The following is a 13,023-nucleotide window of genomic DNA, read 5'->3' as shown; positions in this document are numbered from 1 at the left end:
GGTTGGGCCACTGGGGATCACTGGCATAGACAATGCTGTTTTTAATGTGTTTTATTCATTTTTTTATTTTCTTATTTTTCTAAATAGAACCATTTAACCGACCACCCACATTTAGTGGTCTTGCTTCTGTTGGTGGAAGTGCCTTTGGTGGACTAGGAAACCCATCAGTTAGTAAGTATAATAATTTTTTCACAGCTGTATAGACTACGTACAGGGAGCTGTACTGGTGTAAAATGTAATCTAAATGTGTGTATGAATAATTGCAAATAACTTAAAAGTGGTGTTATGCTTATACAAAATCTGCAACGTGTGCAACTTACATTATTTCCCCCTCTCATTAGCACAGTTACGTAGTTATACAGTTAAATTTGGTTGAAAAAAGTCCAAGTTCGACCCCTCCAAATGAAACCCAGCGCACATGCATACACACACGAACACTGACCCCTCTATATACTCACAGTGAATTACTGATCATTACATCATTTCTATAATATGTGGCAGATTTGGTCCTGGGGGTGATTGATGCTGCTGCTTTATTTTGACATAACCTTTCCATAATCTACTGATTTAGAAATTAATTTTACACCAGTTTATATTTTTTTCAATAAAAAAATCTGAAAGCCAAATCCTTCTATGTATGCCTCTTGCTCTGTATATATAAGATATATAATAATAATAATATTAGCACTGCTAGAAGAAAGCTTTTGTCTAATTATTTATTTATTGCCTTTTCTAGCATCCAACTCAATGTTTAGCCATAAGGATGGGCCTAACATGCAGGGCTTTAACAACCCTCATGAACCGTGGAATCGGTTGCATCGAACGCCACCTTCATTTCCTACCCCACCTCCATGGCTTAAACCTGGGGAGGCTGAACGAAGTTCCTCTGTAGCATCCCATGAACGAGATGCAGACAAAAGAGAGACAGCAACTAAGGAAGATAAAGAAAGGTGTGTAAGGTACTGTCTCAAGAATTTCCTTACTTAAATGTACATTGTATATATGTAGAAGAGTTAAATTGTCTGTATTGGCAGTTGTTTAGAAAACAGGATTTTATATCATAGTTTACATAGTTAGTTAAGTTGAGTTAAAAAGGACCAAAATCCATCAAGTTCAAGCCCTCCAAATGAAACCCAGTGCACATTCATACACACACACTGACCCCCTCTATACACTTAGGGAAGAAAGATCTCCTGCTATCTGTCTGTAATGCCCTCTAATGTAGTTATAAAGAGTAATCATGTCCCTCGCAAGCATCTTTTTTCCAGAAAGGACAACCCCAATCTTGACAATCTACCCTCACAATTTAAGTTTTCCATCCCTCTAACCAATTTAGTTGCATGTCTTTGTGGCCCAGTTTATCACTCTGCAAATTGGCAGCATCCTACATGGAATTTATAGTTCTGCACAATTTCGTAACATCAGCAAAATAGAAACATTACTTTCAGTGCCCACCTCCAGGTCATTAATTATTAGGTCATTGGGTCATTAAGTTAAAAAGCAAACTGGTCAACACTGGTCAAATTAGAAAATGTGCCATTTATCACCACTCTTTGTAATCTATCCTTTAGCCAGTTCTCTATCCAAGTACAAATACTATGTTCCAGGGCAATATTCCTTAATGTAACCATTAACCTTCTATGTGGTACTGTATCAAAAGCCTTAGCAAATTCCATGTACATTACTTCCACTGCCATTGCAGAGCCGAGGTTCTACTCACCTTCTCATAAAATGAAATTAAATTAGTCTGGCAAGATCTATTACACATAAAACCATACTGGCACAAACTCATAGTATTATGAATGGCAAGTATCTCATCCCTTAATACCCCTTCCAAAAGTGTTCCTACCACTGACTTCAAACTAACTGGCCTATAGTTTTGAGGCTGAGAATGGGATCCCTTTTTGAATAGCTGCACCACATTAGCAATTTGTCAGTCTCTTGGCACCATGCCAGACCTCAAATAATCCTGAAAAATTAAGTATGAATACAATCCGGTCCCAGACCTTTGTTTATTTTTACATGTTCTAGTGTCTTTTAAATCTTCTCTTGTCGGAACCATGGATCAGTAGTTGTATTACTAAAATTGAGAGTATTAAGAAGGAAATCGTCATAAGTATGTTCCTCAGTTGTGTATACAGATGGAAAATACAGTTCAGACAACTAGAACAACTTGAGCAAGCTCCACTGGCATCCCAGGGGTTCTATTGATACAGTTAGATGCACAGATTCAGGTGTACTCATCAAATACCACCCACTTCAAACTGAGAGAAATCTAACTACGAAGTTAAGCAGCTTCTGGCAAACTTGCTGTAAACACAATAGCTCACCAAACTTTGCTAAAGCACCTAAGACAGAAAAAAACTTTTTAAAAAGACACAACAGATGTTAAATATACAAACCTTTCTTTAAAATAGCATTTAAAAAAAAAGCAAAACTTTTGTTTAAGTTTATTTGTTTTAGTTGTTTTCTTTCACCAGTCACCAGCCTGTTATATTTGTGGTGGCAATACTGTTTTAGGAAAATTTCTTAAAATACACTAGGGGGTTGAATAATATATTCTCACTGCACAGATTGAGATGACATTAATCTTAGTTCCTAAATTTTGACATTTAATCAGATTAATATTTTGATGCACAATGACAGCTATTGGACACAATAATCCCTACCAATGCAATCAGTACTCCTGGGCTCCAGGGAGTAATATGACTGGTTTGTACAGCACAACCACTTTTATTTTCATATTGACTATAGTGGATGATTTGCTAGTTCATATATTTTTTTAGCAATTCCAATTATTACATGGTGTTTTCCTAAATATTTTACTAATAAATCATTTGTTTTATCTTTCCTAGGGAAAATATTGAGAAGAGACATTCAAGTCATCCCTCTCCAGCACCTGTTAATCAGGTAAATTCTACGGGACATAACCGCAGTTTATCTGAACAAAATAGAAATCATTTAAGCAATGATTTGAGGGAGAAAGAGAAACCGAAGGAAAGAGAAAGAGAGCACTCTGACTCGTGGAAAGAAGCAAATATAGAGGAACACAAAACAAAAGACAACCATATTTCAGAGAAAGATAATCTCATTCATGAAAGCAGAACAATAGATGAAGCAAAGCAGTTAAACAGAATACCTTCACCGTATGTCAGACCTCCTACCATGGAAAATACTAGGCCTAACAGTACTTCTAATCGAGAGACTGAGAGAAAGACTGAGACATATGATACTCAAAAGAAAAGCAATGATGTAAAAGTAAAGGAAGAACGGAAAGAAGAGCATGATGTGGTTATCTCTGATGGACCACAAATTCATAGGAACTCTGAACAACCTCCACCAATATCTACATCAAACGTCCATCCAAGTCATTTAGCATCTCTGCCGATGGCTATGGGAGTAGCTGGGATGCATCCAATGAACAGCATTGGTGGTCTAGATAGGACTCGCATGATGACTCCTTTTATGGGAATAAGTCCTATACCTGGTGGAGAAAGGTTCCCATACCCATCATTTCATTGGGATCCTATGCGAGATCCATTGAGAGACCCCTTTAGAGGTCTTGATATCCACAGGAGGGATCCACTGGGAAGAGACTTTTTACTGAGGAATGATCCACTTCACCGTTTAACCGCACCCCGATTGTATGAAACTGAAAGATCATTCAGGGACAGAGAGCCTCATGATTTCAATCACCACCACCATCATCATCTTTCTCTTGATGCACGTAGGGAGCATGAGCGTGCAAGCCATTTGGAAGAAAGAGAGCGATTACATATGCTTCGAGAGGACTATGAGCATGCCCGTCTTCATGCAGTTCACCCAGCTGCTTTAGATGGTCATCTTCCTCATCCAAGCTTAATAACTCCTGGACTTCCTAGTATGCACTTTTCCAGGGTCAGCCCTACAACAGGACATCAAAATGGACTCCTAAATAAGACTCCCCCAACAGCAGCATTAAGTGCACCACCGCCACTTATTTCTACCATGGGAGGAAGACCAGGTTCTCCCAGAAGGACTACTCCCTTATCCACAGACATCAGAGACAGACCTCCTTCGCACACACTCAAAGACATTGAAGCCCGATAGTGAGAGAGTAAAATGACTTGACAAAAATAAATGGACAAATAGGCCAATTAAGCAGTAAAGAGCTTAACATTTAATCATTGTAAAAATGTAAATTCTACAAGAGCAATGATTTTCAATCTTTTGTATATTATACGTGGAAGACTTTCAAATCTTTTAGCAAATTGAAATGTTTGTTTCTTTAATTGTTTTATTTTGTAAAGCATTGGGTTGGAACAGAGAGAAATAATTCATTTTAAATATCGGACTCCTTGGACAATACTGAAAGGACATGTAAATATATATATATAAATATATAAAAAGGAGATTTAATTCATTGGTTAATGGATCATATATGCAAAAGGGTAGAATGAAAGCTTTACTGTGTATAGTTGTAAAAAGACAATGAAATAATGTATTACAAAAATACCGTACTTAAACTCTTCAGTCTGCAACCTTACTCTTTTGAACACAGACTGCGTATACTGTGTTTCCTATATTGTTAGAGACAACTTAACCCCTCAACTATGCAATTATTATGAAGGCTTACCACAAATGCCTTTCAAAAACAAAAAGGAGCATTAACAACATATACACACAAGCTGAAGTCATATTTTCCACAAGAGAATCATAAGCGTAACAATGTTTTTTTTTCTGTCATCTATTATGGATTACAGTCACAACCCGAAATACTGGTTATAAACAAGAGTGTTTACACCTCCCATAATTAAAAACACAATAGTATATACAGCAGTCACCTTCAGATACCAGAATGATCTTTGGTATTCAATATATAGAGTCACAGAAAATGGGAGATGACAATACCTTACCGTCACATTCTTGAGCAGTAAGATACATTTTTGGCCTGAAGTACAGAGCATTATATTAAGGTCAGAGGTTGCTGCTAGTAAAAGTCATCCTGGACACTTGCAGTCAGTGTCTCTCTTTTCCTAATCCATATATGAGACTAGATTCGTGTTCCACTTTAGTAGAAGAGTTGGAGACCAGAGCTGCTGTTGAGCTCTAATTGCAGATGATAGCAATGTTGGAAGTATTAGTCAACAGCAGATGCATATCTGCCAGTTGCCCATTCCTGATCTATGGAACTAGGGAAGATTTGACTTTGTATCTGAAGAATGCCATTCACATTTGGTTTCCTGGACTGTAAAATTCTATGTATTAAATAAACATAGTCCATTGGTCTTCTAGTGTATTAAAGTGATATCTTAAGTTGTTATCCTGTTTTGGAAAAAAAAATAATACATCTCCCAACAGTTGTTTCTAATAAGCAGAGGTCTATTTTAGTAGTCAACTGAAGGATTAGTTGTGAGCTTCAGATTTTGTGAACTCCAGATGTTGTGCAGTGTTTTTTTTTTTAAGGAACAAACCCTCCCAAAAGATTATGTACACTGGAACAGTAGTGGTAGCTTTCAGTATTGTAAAGAGATTGTTATATACAAACCTTTTTGCTGTTTATCCTGTATGTAATAAATTCCTTTTTAGAACATATCTAAAGATGAAAAAAAGGAAACTGAAAAGGAAAAAAAAAAATAAATGAAGAGACTTGATCTTCAGCATGTTCCTCATCGGCGAAGACTTGTGTTATGTAAATTGTGCCATGTTATTAAAAAATGTGAACTAAACTAAAACCAGGTGCTTCTTTGTGTGGAGTGCCCAACTTTATTTAAACATGGACTTTAATGTCCGTAGCACCACTGATTTGGCTTCCCTAACTTTGTTATTCATACTGCAGTTCAGGAGGACCTGCCATTTAAGCAGAAAGTAATTGCAAACGGGGAAGGGCATTTTGAGCAACATTATTCTCCCTCAGCACTGTCATGTCAATAGACCTTATGGCTTGCTGCAGTGAGATTGCTATGCATTCTAATTTAGATTAAGACTAACATTAACCAACATTGGCAAAACCATTTGCTTTCTTTCTAATAGAAAGAGACAACTGTCCAAGTGAATAGTCTTCTGCCCTCATGCAGGGTGCAGTATAGAGCAAGCAACCTGCCTGTATCCATTTACAGAATATTGACATCCCTATATATCCATATATCACAACATGTTTTGCCCCATTTTTAATTTCAAAATTAAATATTACAAAATCTGGTTCTCTTTTGAAAAATTGGTTTCAGTGCAGTATTCTGCTGGAGAAGCATTATTAACATGTAAAAAAACATGTTTTCCCATAACAAAATCATTAAAAGTACATTTCTTCTAAACTTCACACGTCAGTGTTCTTTACAGCTTTACAGCTTATACCCTTAAAGGAAAACTTAACCCTAAAAATGAATGCCATATTTTACATACTGAACTTGTTGCACCAGCCTAAAGTTTCAGCTTCTCAATAGCAACAATGATCCAGGACTTCAAACTTGTCACAGGGGGCCACCATCTTGGAAAGTGTCTGCGACACTCACATGCTCAGTGGGCTCTGAGCAGCTGTTGAGAAGCTAAGCTTAGGGGTCGTCACTAATTATCCAGCAGAAAATGAGGTTGGTCTGTAATATAAGATGATGCTACAGGGCTGTCTATTAAATTCTGATGCTAGTTGTGCTGGTTTCTGAGCTGACGTAATACTAATCAGCCTTATCTTGTGACATTTCTATTCAGTATATACAGTATATCGTGAGTCAGTCCCTAAACTCAGTAACTGACAGCAGCACAGAGCATGTGCAGTGAATTAGCAGAAAAGAAGATGGGAAGCTACTGGGTCATCTTTGGAGACACATATCTTTACTGCTAAAAGGGCTGTGGTTGCCCTGGGCTGGTACAGAAGCACAAAACATAATGTACAACATTTCTAGCCTACTTCAGCTTTAGTTCACCTAACAACTAAACGCAAATTTTTTCAATTGATCAATAATGATCAGTGATTTGTAAATGTAATTGCTTTTGAAATTAGTATCTGCAGTAACTGCCTTCAATAGCAATTACATTTACAAATCACTTTAATACCACTGAAAATTCTTCATTACAGTAGAACCCGGATTTTACATTTTCCCATAATTAATGCTATTTAGCTGCGTCTCCATGCGACAAGCTGCATTTTTTATTTCCCGGATTTAACAGTATGCCACAATATATGCCGCTTTGACGCAGTCCCCTGGAAAACGTAAAATCGAGTTTGTACTGTAATGCAAATTGCAAAGTTGATCAAAATATTATTTTATTACGTTATGCAATATTACTTTATGGGTGGAGATAGTGTTATATTAATGTTTAATTTTGTCATTCAAGACAAAATCTTTACACATTTCTTCATAAACCAATGTTCGTTTGAACTTCACCTTCAAGCTGCAACCAGTAGACTAGACCTTACTAGCCTGGCTATGGCTTGGAAAAACAACCTTTAAAACATTTACCAGTCTTACCCTTCTCCTCAGTAAATCTAGTTCTTCAAGCTTTGTCTTTTCTCTAGCTTTTTAACTTTTCTTCTGGCCCCTTTTCACCTTCTATATCGAAGTACCTCATTCCAAATAATATCACAATATAAAAGATAACTTGCAAAGTTGTATGTCACAGTGAACAGGTGTCCATTTAGAGTATAGCTTTCCATACTGTGTGACATTAGCTGGGATTTAGAGGGGCTCAGGGCAGTGAGCTGGGGGAGTAGATGTAGCTGGAAAAAACAGAAAGGGTGATGCATGGACTGCATGCTTAAAGTGAATGTATTGTCAAAAACAGGGCCGGATTTACATAGTGGGCACCCCTAGGCCCACTGCCGTTCGTTGCCCCTGTCCCCTCCCCTTTATTCATGCAAATTTTCATCATCTGGACCGGAGCAATGAGGATTGGTGCATGGGAAATTTAAAAAATTATTGTATCCCCAGTGTTTTTGAAGCAATGTTCTTGTGGTTAAATCCTGCGACTCTAGGCCCGGGCATAGGTGGCCTCTCCACAAATCCGGACCTGGTCAAACAATGTAATCCCCCTTTGGCTTTTGGGAGTGAAATTAAAGATTTTTCAAATTGCAAATCTTTTTTTATTAGCCATTTTTTAGTTGCTCGCAGTGCAATCATATACCCCACATTCCTGCTCATGCTTCAGCAGCACGCAAAGCCTTCACAGCCCGTGGCCGTCTCTTCTTCTTGGCCCGCCTGCCTTTAATGTTAGTCCCACCTGCCTACCAATGAAAAACGAGTTGGCATTCAAGTGACGGTGGGATTGACAGTGAGGCACGTCGAGCAGGCGTCTGCAAACAAGACTGCCTACTCGTTTTTCAGGTATTTGGGTTATATGATTGCACTGCGAGCAAATAAAAAGCGGCTAATTAAAGATAATTATTTGCAATTTGAAAAATCCTTATATTCACTCCCCAAAGCCAAAGGGGATTAAAATTTTTGACCATAAATTCCCTTTTCATTTGTTTTCACTAATTTCCAGCTTCAAGGAAAATTAGTGTAAATTAGGGATGGGTGCATATTTGCTATGCTTGTTCTTCAAATCATAGAAAGGAAAAATGTATTGGTAACAAAACTGTACGCTCATCAGTTAAGAGCTTTGGTGGCATGTTTTTGTGCATGAAGACCAGTCCTCTGATTTTGACAAATGTAAATATGTTTTGCTATTCCATCATTTTACCAAAGACATGTATTTTGCCTTTCAGACAACTTTTCATATAAATATATACTGTACAACAGAACAGGCCCATTATTTGTAAAGTACCCAAAGGATTACCTCAGGTGTTTCACTGGCAACCTGTTTTATTCACAGTATATTCCATTTATTGAAACTCTAACTTTTGCCTACCATTAATTAATTTTGCAGATAAGCACAGCATGTAGAATATCTAGAACGCTCCCCAGCTGAGATATACAAGACATGTATGGTGTTAGAGATAGCATAATTTAGCATATTTCTGTCAGGGCCCCAAGGCCATTAGACCAAGAAGTCTGGGCTAAAGGCACTAGTAATTGCAAAAACAAAATGTGGTACCAAAAGGGCCATGAAGAGTTGTAATCTGGAAGTCAGGCATATGCCACTGCAGGCAACAGATAAGTTGAGTTAAGAATGAGTCAAAAGTCTGAATATGAAGAACTCAGTACAGGTATGGGACTAGAATGCTTGGAACCTGGGGTTCTCCAGATAATGGATATTTCCGTGTTTGGATCTTCATATGCTAAATCTGCGGGAAAGTCAAGTAAACATTAAATAAACCCAATATGGTGCTTTTCCTACCAATCAGGATTAATTATATCTTAGTTTAGATCAACTACAAGCTACTGTTTTATTATTACAGGAAAAAAGGAAATTCTTTTTAAAAATGTGGATTATTTGGATAAAATGGAGTCTATGGGGTATATTTATCAAAGAGTGAAGTTAATAGTGAAGTTCCGCCACTAGAGTGAAATTCCGCCACTCTCCATTCATTTCTATGGGATTTTTATCAAAGGATGAACTTTCACTTTCACCCATTGATAAATACGCCTTTCAAAATCCCATAGAAATGAATTGAGAGCTGCGGAACTTCACTCTTTGATAAATTTAGGGAGATGGCCTTTCCATAATTCAGAGCTTTTTGGATAACAGGTTTCTGCATAACGGAGACGATAACTGTATAATAGTGCGCACGTAGGAACTCTCAAGAAAGAACTCTCCAGAAGACCTTTGATATGGGCAAGGAGCAGGAACAAGGCAAAGCTATTTCAATACAGATTTGGTACCAAATGTGGATCTACAGTATAACGTCACAGAACAGTAACAACCTGGAGAAGATGTCAGCACCCTTGCTGAATGCCTCTATCTTTCCCATAAAACTTGACAACTTCACATTGCGGAGTTTCTACCCCGATATAACATTATTTGTATGCACAAAAGTCCAGGTGAAAAACATCAGTATTACACCTTGATGCATCTTTTTCTTTATATCTTTTTATCTAAATAGATAACAGAATAATAAGTATAACTACAATGGTGACCTTGATTTTGATATGTGAAAGGTACAATGTGTGAACAATATTTTATTCTGTTTTACTGATCACAACCAATAAAATAAGTTAAAAAAATCTACCACTAAAGGCCCAGGCAGGAAATACATTCTAGGAGCTTCAAATGACCACAGTCAACCGAGCTATAGGTCAGGGGTAGGGTCAGCACTGTGATCAGAAATTAAATCAATTAATGTCTGATGCCCCATGTTCCTGTATGAGGGGGCTGCCATATTTGTGCAGCAGGAGTCTTTTCTGTTAACATTAGAAACTTTAACTGACAGGCTGAGACGGGACAGTCCGGTTGGCAAAACAGTCAGGTTTAGGAACGTCAACTAACAATAACTTACAAAAACAAACCTCTCTGCAAAAAACGATCAACATGACCTATAGGTAAATTTTAATGTACATTCATTATTTTAAAAGTAGTTTTTTAGTGTTGGTATCTCTTTAAATAGTATCTTCACAGTCACTGGGGCAAATACATCAGGAGTATCAGTATGGTTTTGGAGTGTGCTTGGTAGAAACACAAATGAATACATACAAAACTCCACATACTGTAGTTTGCATCTGATAAACTATATTATTGATAATTAAGTCAACACAGATCTTGACTCTCCCTCTCCCAAACCTTACCCATAATGCTGCAAGTATTTATTAGCCTCGACACACCAGTCTTTGATATCACCAGAGGGAGTTGGCAGGATTTTGTTTATAAATGAAAGTGAACACAGTATAGATTTCAAAAAGTTGTCAGGAAGAGTTGAGACAGAGGAGGGAGGACATAGGGTCTGGGATCTTTCCAGAGTTGGACCCATCACTTGTCTGTGACCTGCTGGAGGCGTAATTAGTTGGCCCAAACCTGCACAACATGTTCTAACTATATTAAACTACACCTGAAGTTATCTAAAAGACGTATCCTTTTTATACAAATATCTAGCATTACTAATAGCCTAGAGCTGTATGGGGGCTGAAATCAGCTCTGATGCAAACATACTCCGCTGAGTTAGCTGCAAAAATGCAGTCTTGTGTTTCTTTGGCAAAATCAGCCAAAGTGTGTTCCTGCTATAGCCAACACAATGGTTCTTATGAATACAGAAGAGGGGCCTGCTGCCTGCATAGGAGCTGATTTTCAGCTTGTGTATTTCAGCAGACTGATCTCAGCCCTCGTGTAGCACCAGCCTTACTGAATACTGATGTGTATGAGTGTATTAAGCAATGTGTGTTAGTATTGCTATTGTCATTAAGAGGGCATAGGGAGACATAGTAATGTAACTAGGGGCACACAGGCCTGGGCCCTTCTGATCCTCAGCACTGGCCCTCCACCCTCTAGATGGCTCCCTCACCCTCTGGTTAGCTCCCCTACATCCTACTGATGCCTTTGGGAGTCCTCCCTCTTCCCCTCCTGATCCTTGCGCTTCTGTGGCCCCATGTGGATGTGGTCCCAGATATAGTCACATCTCCAGTTTTTATATTACTGGAGAGACATGAGAGTGTCTGCCCACCAGTGCCAAAAAGACGCTTGAATACAAGGAAAACAATAAAATCATAAGATTCATAACCCATAGAGCCACTTTATCTGCAAAAGAATTATTTTGCCATAGAACTGGGTATTTTGTGGGCTAATACGTACAAATCCAACAAAAACCGACCTCTCCATTAGCAGGTGTAGCTTTGCCTATTTGCAAATAAGGGACATTAGAGTCCATCCAGAAGGCCGCTGCAGGGGAAATGGAATTCAATCTCAATTGCATTGAGAACTTTTGCTATGACTTGAAATTTGGACTAGAAAGGGTTCCTGCATTTTTCATAGGTAAAAAGGTGCCGAATTGGCTGTAAAGGAATAGAGGTATATATAAAAAAACTGCCCTTTTCAGATTTAAGATGTCAGTAGGCATCAACTTCAGAATTCCATAGTTAATCTATTTTCAGAGTTCTTTTTCTTATTTACAACAGGGCATATTGTACATCATTTGCATTGTTATGCTTAGTTTGGACCTGATGAGACTAAACAAAACCTATTTGATATTACTACATAGAGTAAGTACTCCCTCTAGTGGAAACATTTCAAAGCACAACAATTTAGCAAACCATTGTGCAAGCAGAGCATTTACAATGTATGGAAATTTCTAACACACTCAGGGATATGTAGCAGCAGAGCACTGACATTGTACAAGCGAATTTTAGATGCAGAACATAATAAGCACCTGTAGTGTCTCATTTGCACTCTCCTAGCAATGTATTTCAATTATGTATTACTTTTTGTACTATCAGGTTTTTTGACAAAATATTTTGGGATGTCAGAGGAGATAGGGCAAGGTTTTTTAAACCGTGAAAAACACATTTGAACACATTTTCAACTTTAATGAGCTTTGCACAAGTGCATCTAGCTGTATAATGTACACCTATACCTGCATATGAATGAAGGTTTACATCTTTAGCTGGAAAATAATCGACATAGAATTTAGAATTCATTTTGGACACACAAAATTTATACCTGGGTTCAGGATGATGCTGTGAACGAGGAATAGAAATGTCAGTGCTTAGTGTTTGATCTTACAGATCTCCCGTTTTATTATTTAATGTATATCATATTTATTTTGTTATTGAGCTTGGTGCTAGTCGAAAGGTGGCCATATAGGAGCCAATGAAAGCTGTCGGAATATAACAAAACCAAATCCAGATTGTAGTACCACTGATTTCATTACATTTGTTTTCATAATCTCATGATATCTCTGATTAATGGCATATTTTAGAGGCGATAATGTACTGACTATTGCAGGGGTCAGCAACCTTTACTATCAAAAGAGCCATTTTGCCCCTCTCCCACTAAAGAAAAATTGTCTGGAGCCGCAAAATATAACACAGCTTATAAACTTTTTTAACCTTTTTTTAATTTTAACTGTTACAACAACAGAATACAACAAACAGAAGTGCATTGTGTATATGCAGGGCTACTTTGAAATAAATTAAACACTGAATAGCCCTATTAAATGCTAGTGTTCTCATCTGTTTACTGTGA

At 37.6% G+C, this 13,023-nt stretch overlaps 1 protein-coding gene across 1 annotated transcript in view; it reads left to right on the top strand.

Moving 5' to 3' along the window:
* The window catches only part of LOC108708936 (autism susceptibility gene 2 protein), a 103,771-nt gene extending 98,057 nt beyond the window's left edge, over positions 1-5,714 (top strand). The window contains exons 16-18 of the mRNA XM_041584740.1: positions 88-171; positions 737-959; positions 2,856-5,714. Of these exons, the coding sequence (XP_041440674.1) occupies positions 88-171; positions 737-959; positions 2,856-4,089 (1,541 nt within the window). The 3' untranslated portion in view covers positions 4,090-5,714. The remainder of the gene's footprint in view (positions 1-87; positions 172-736; positions 960-2,855) is intronic.
* The last annotated feature ends 7,309 nt before the right edge of the window (positions 5,715-13,023 follow it).

Source organism: Xenopus laevis, chromosome 2S (assembly GCF_017654675.1).
Source record: "Xenopus laevis strain J_2021 chromosome 2S, Xenopus_laevis_v10.1, whole genome shotgun sequence".
NCBI classification, from domain to species: domain Eukaryota; kingdom Metazoa; phylum Chordata; class Amphibia; order Anura; family Pipidae; genus Xenopus; species Xenopus laevis.
The sequence above is the reverse complement of the archived record's forward strand: the minus strand, read 5'-3'. Positions and strand labels throughout refer to the sequence as shown.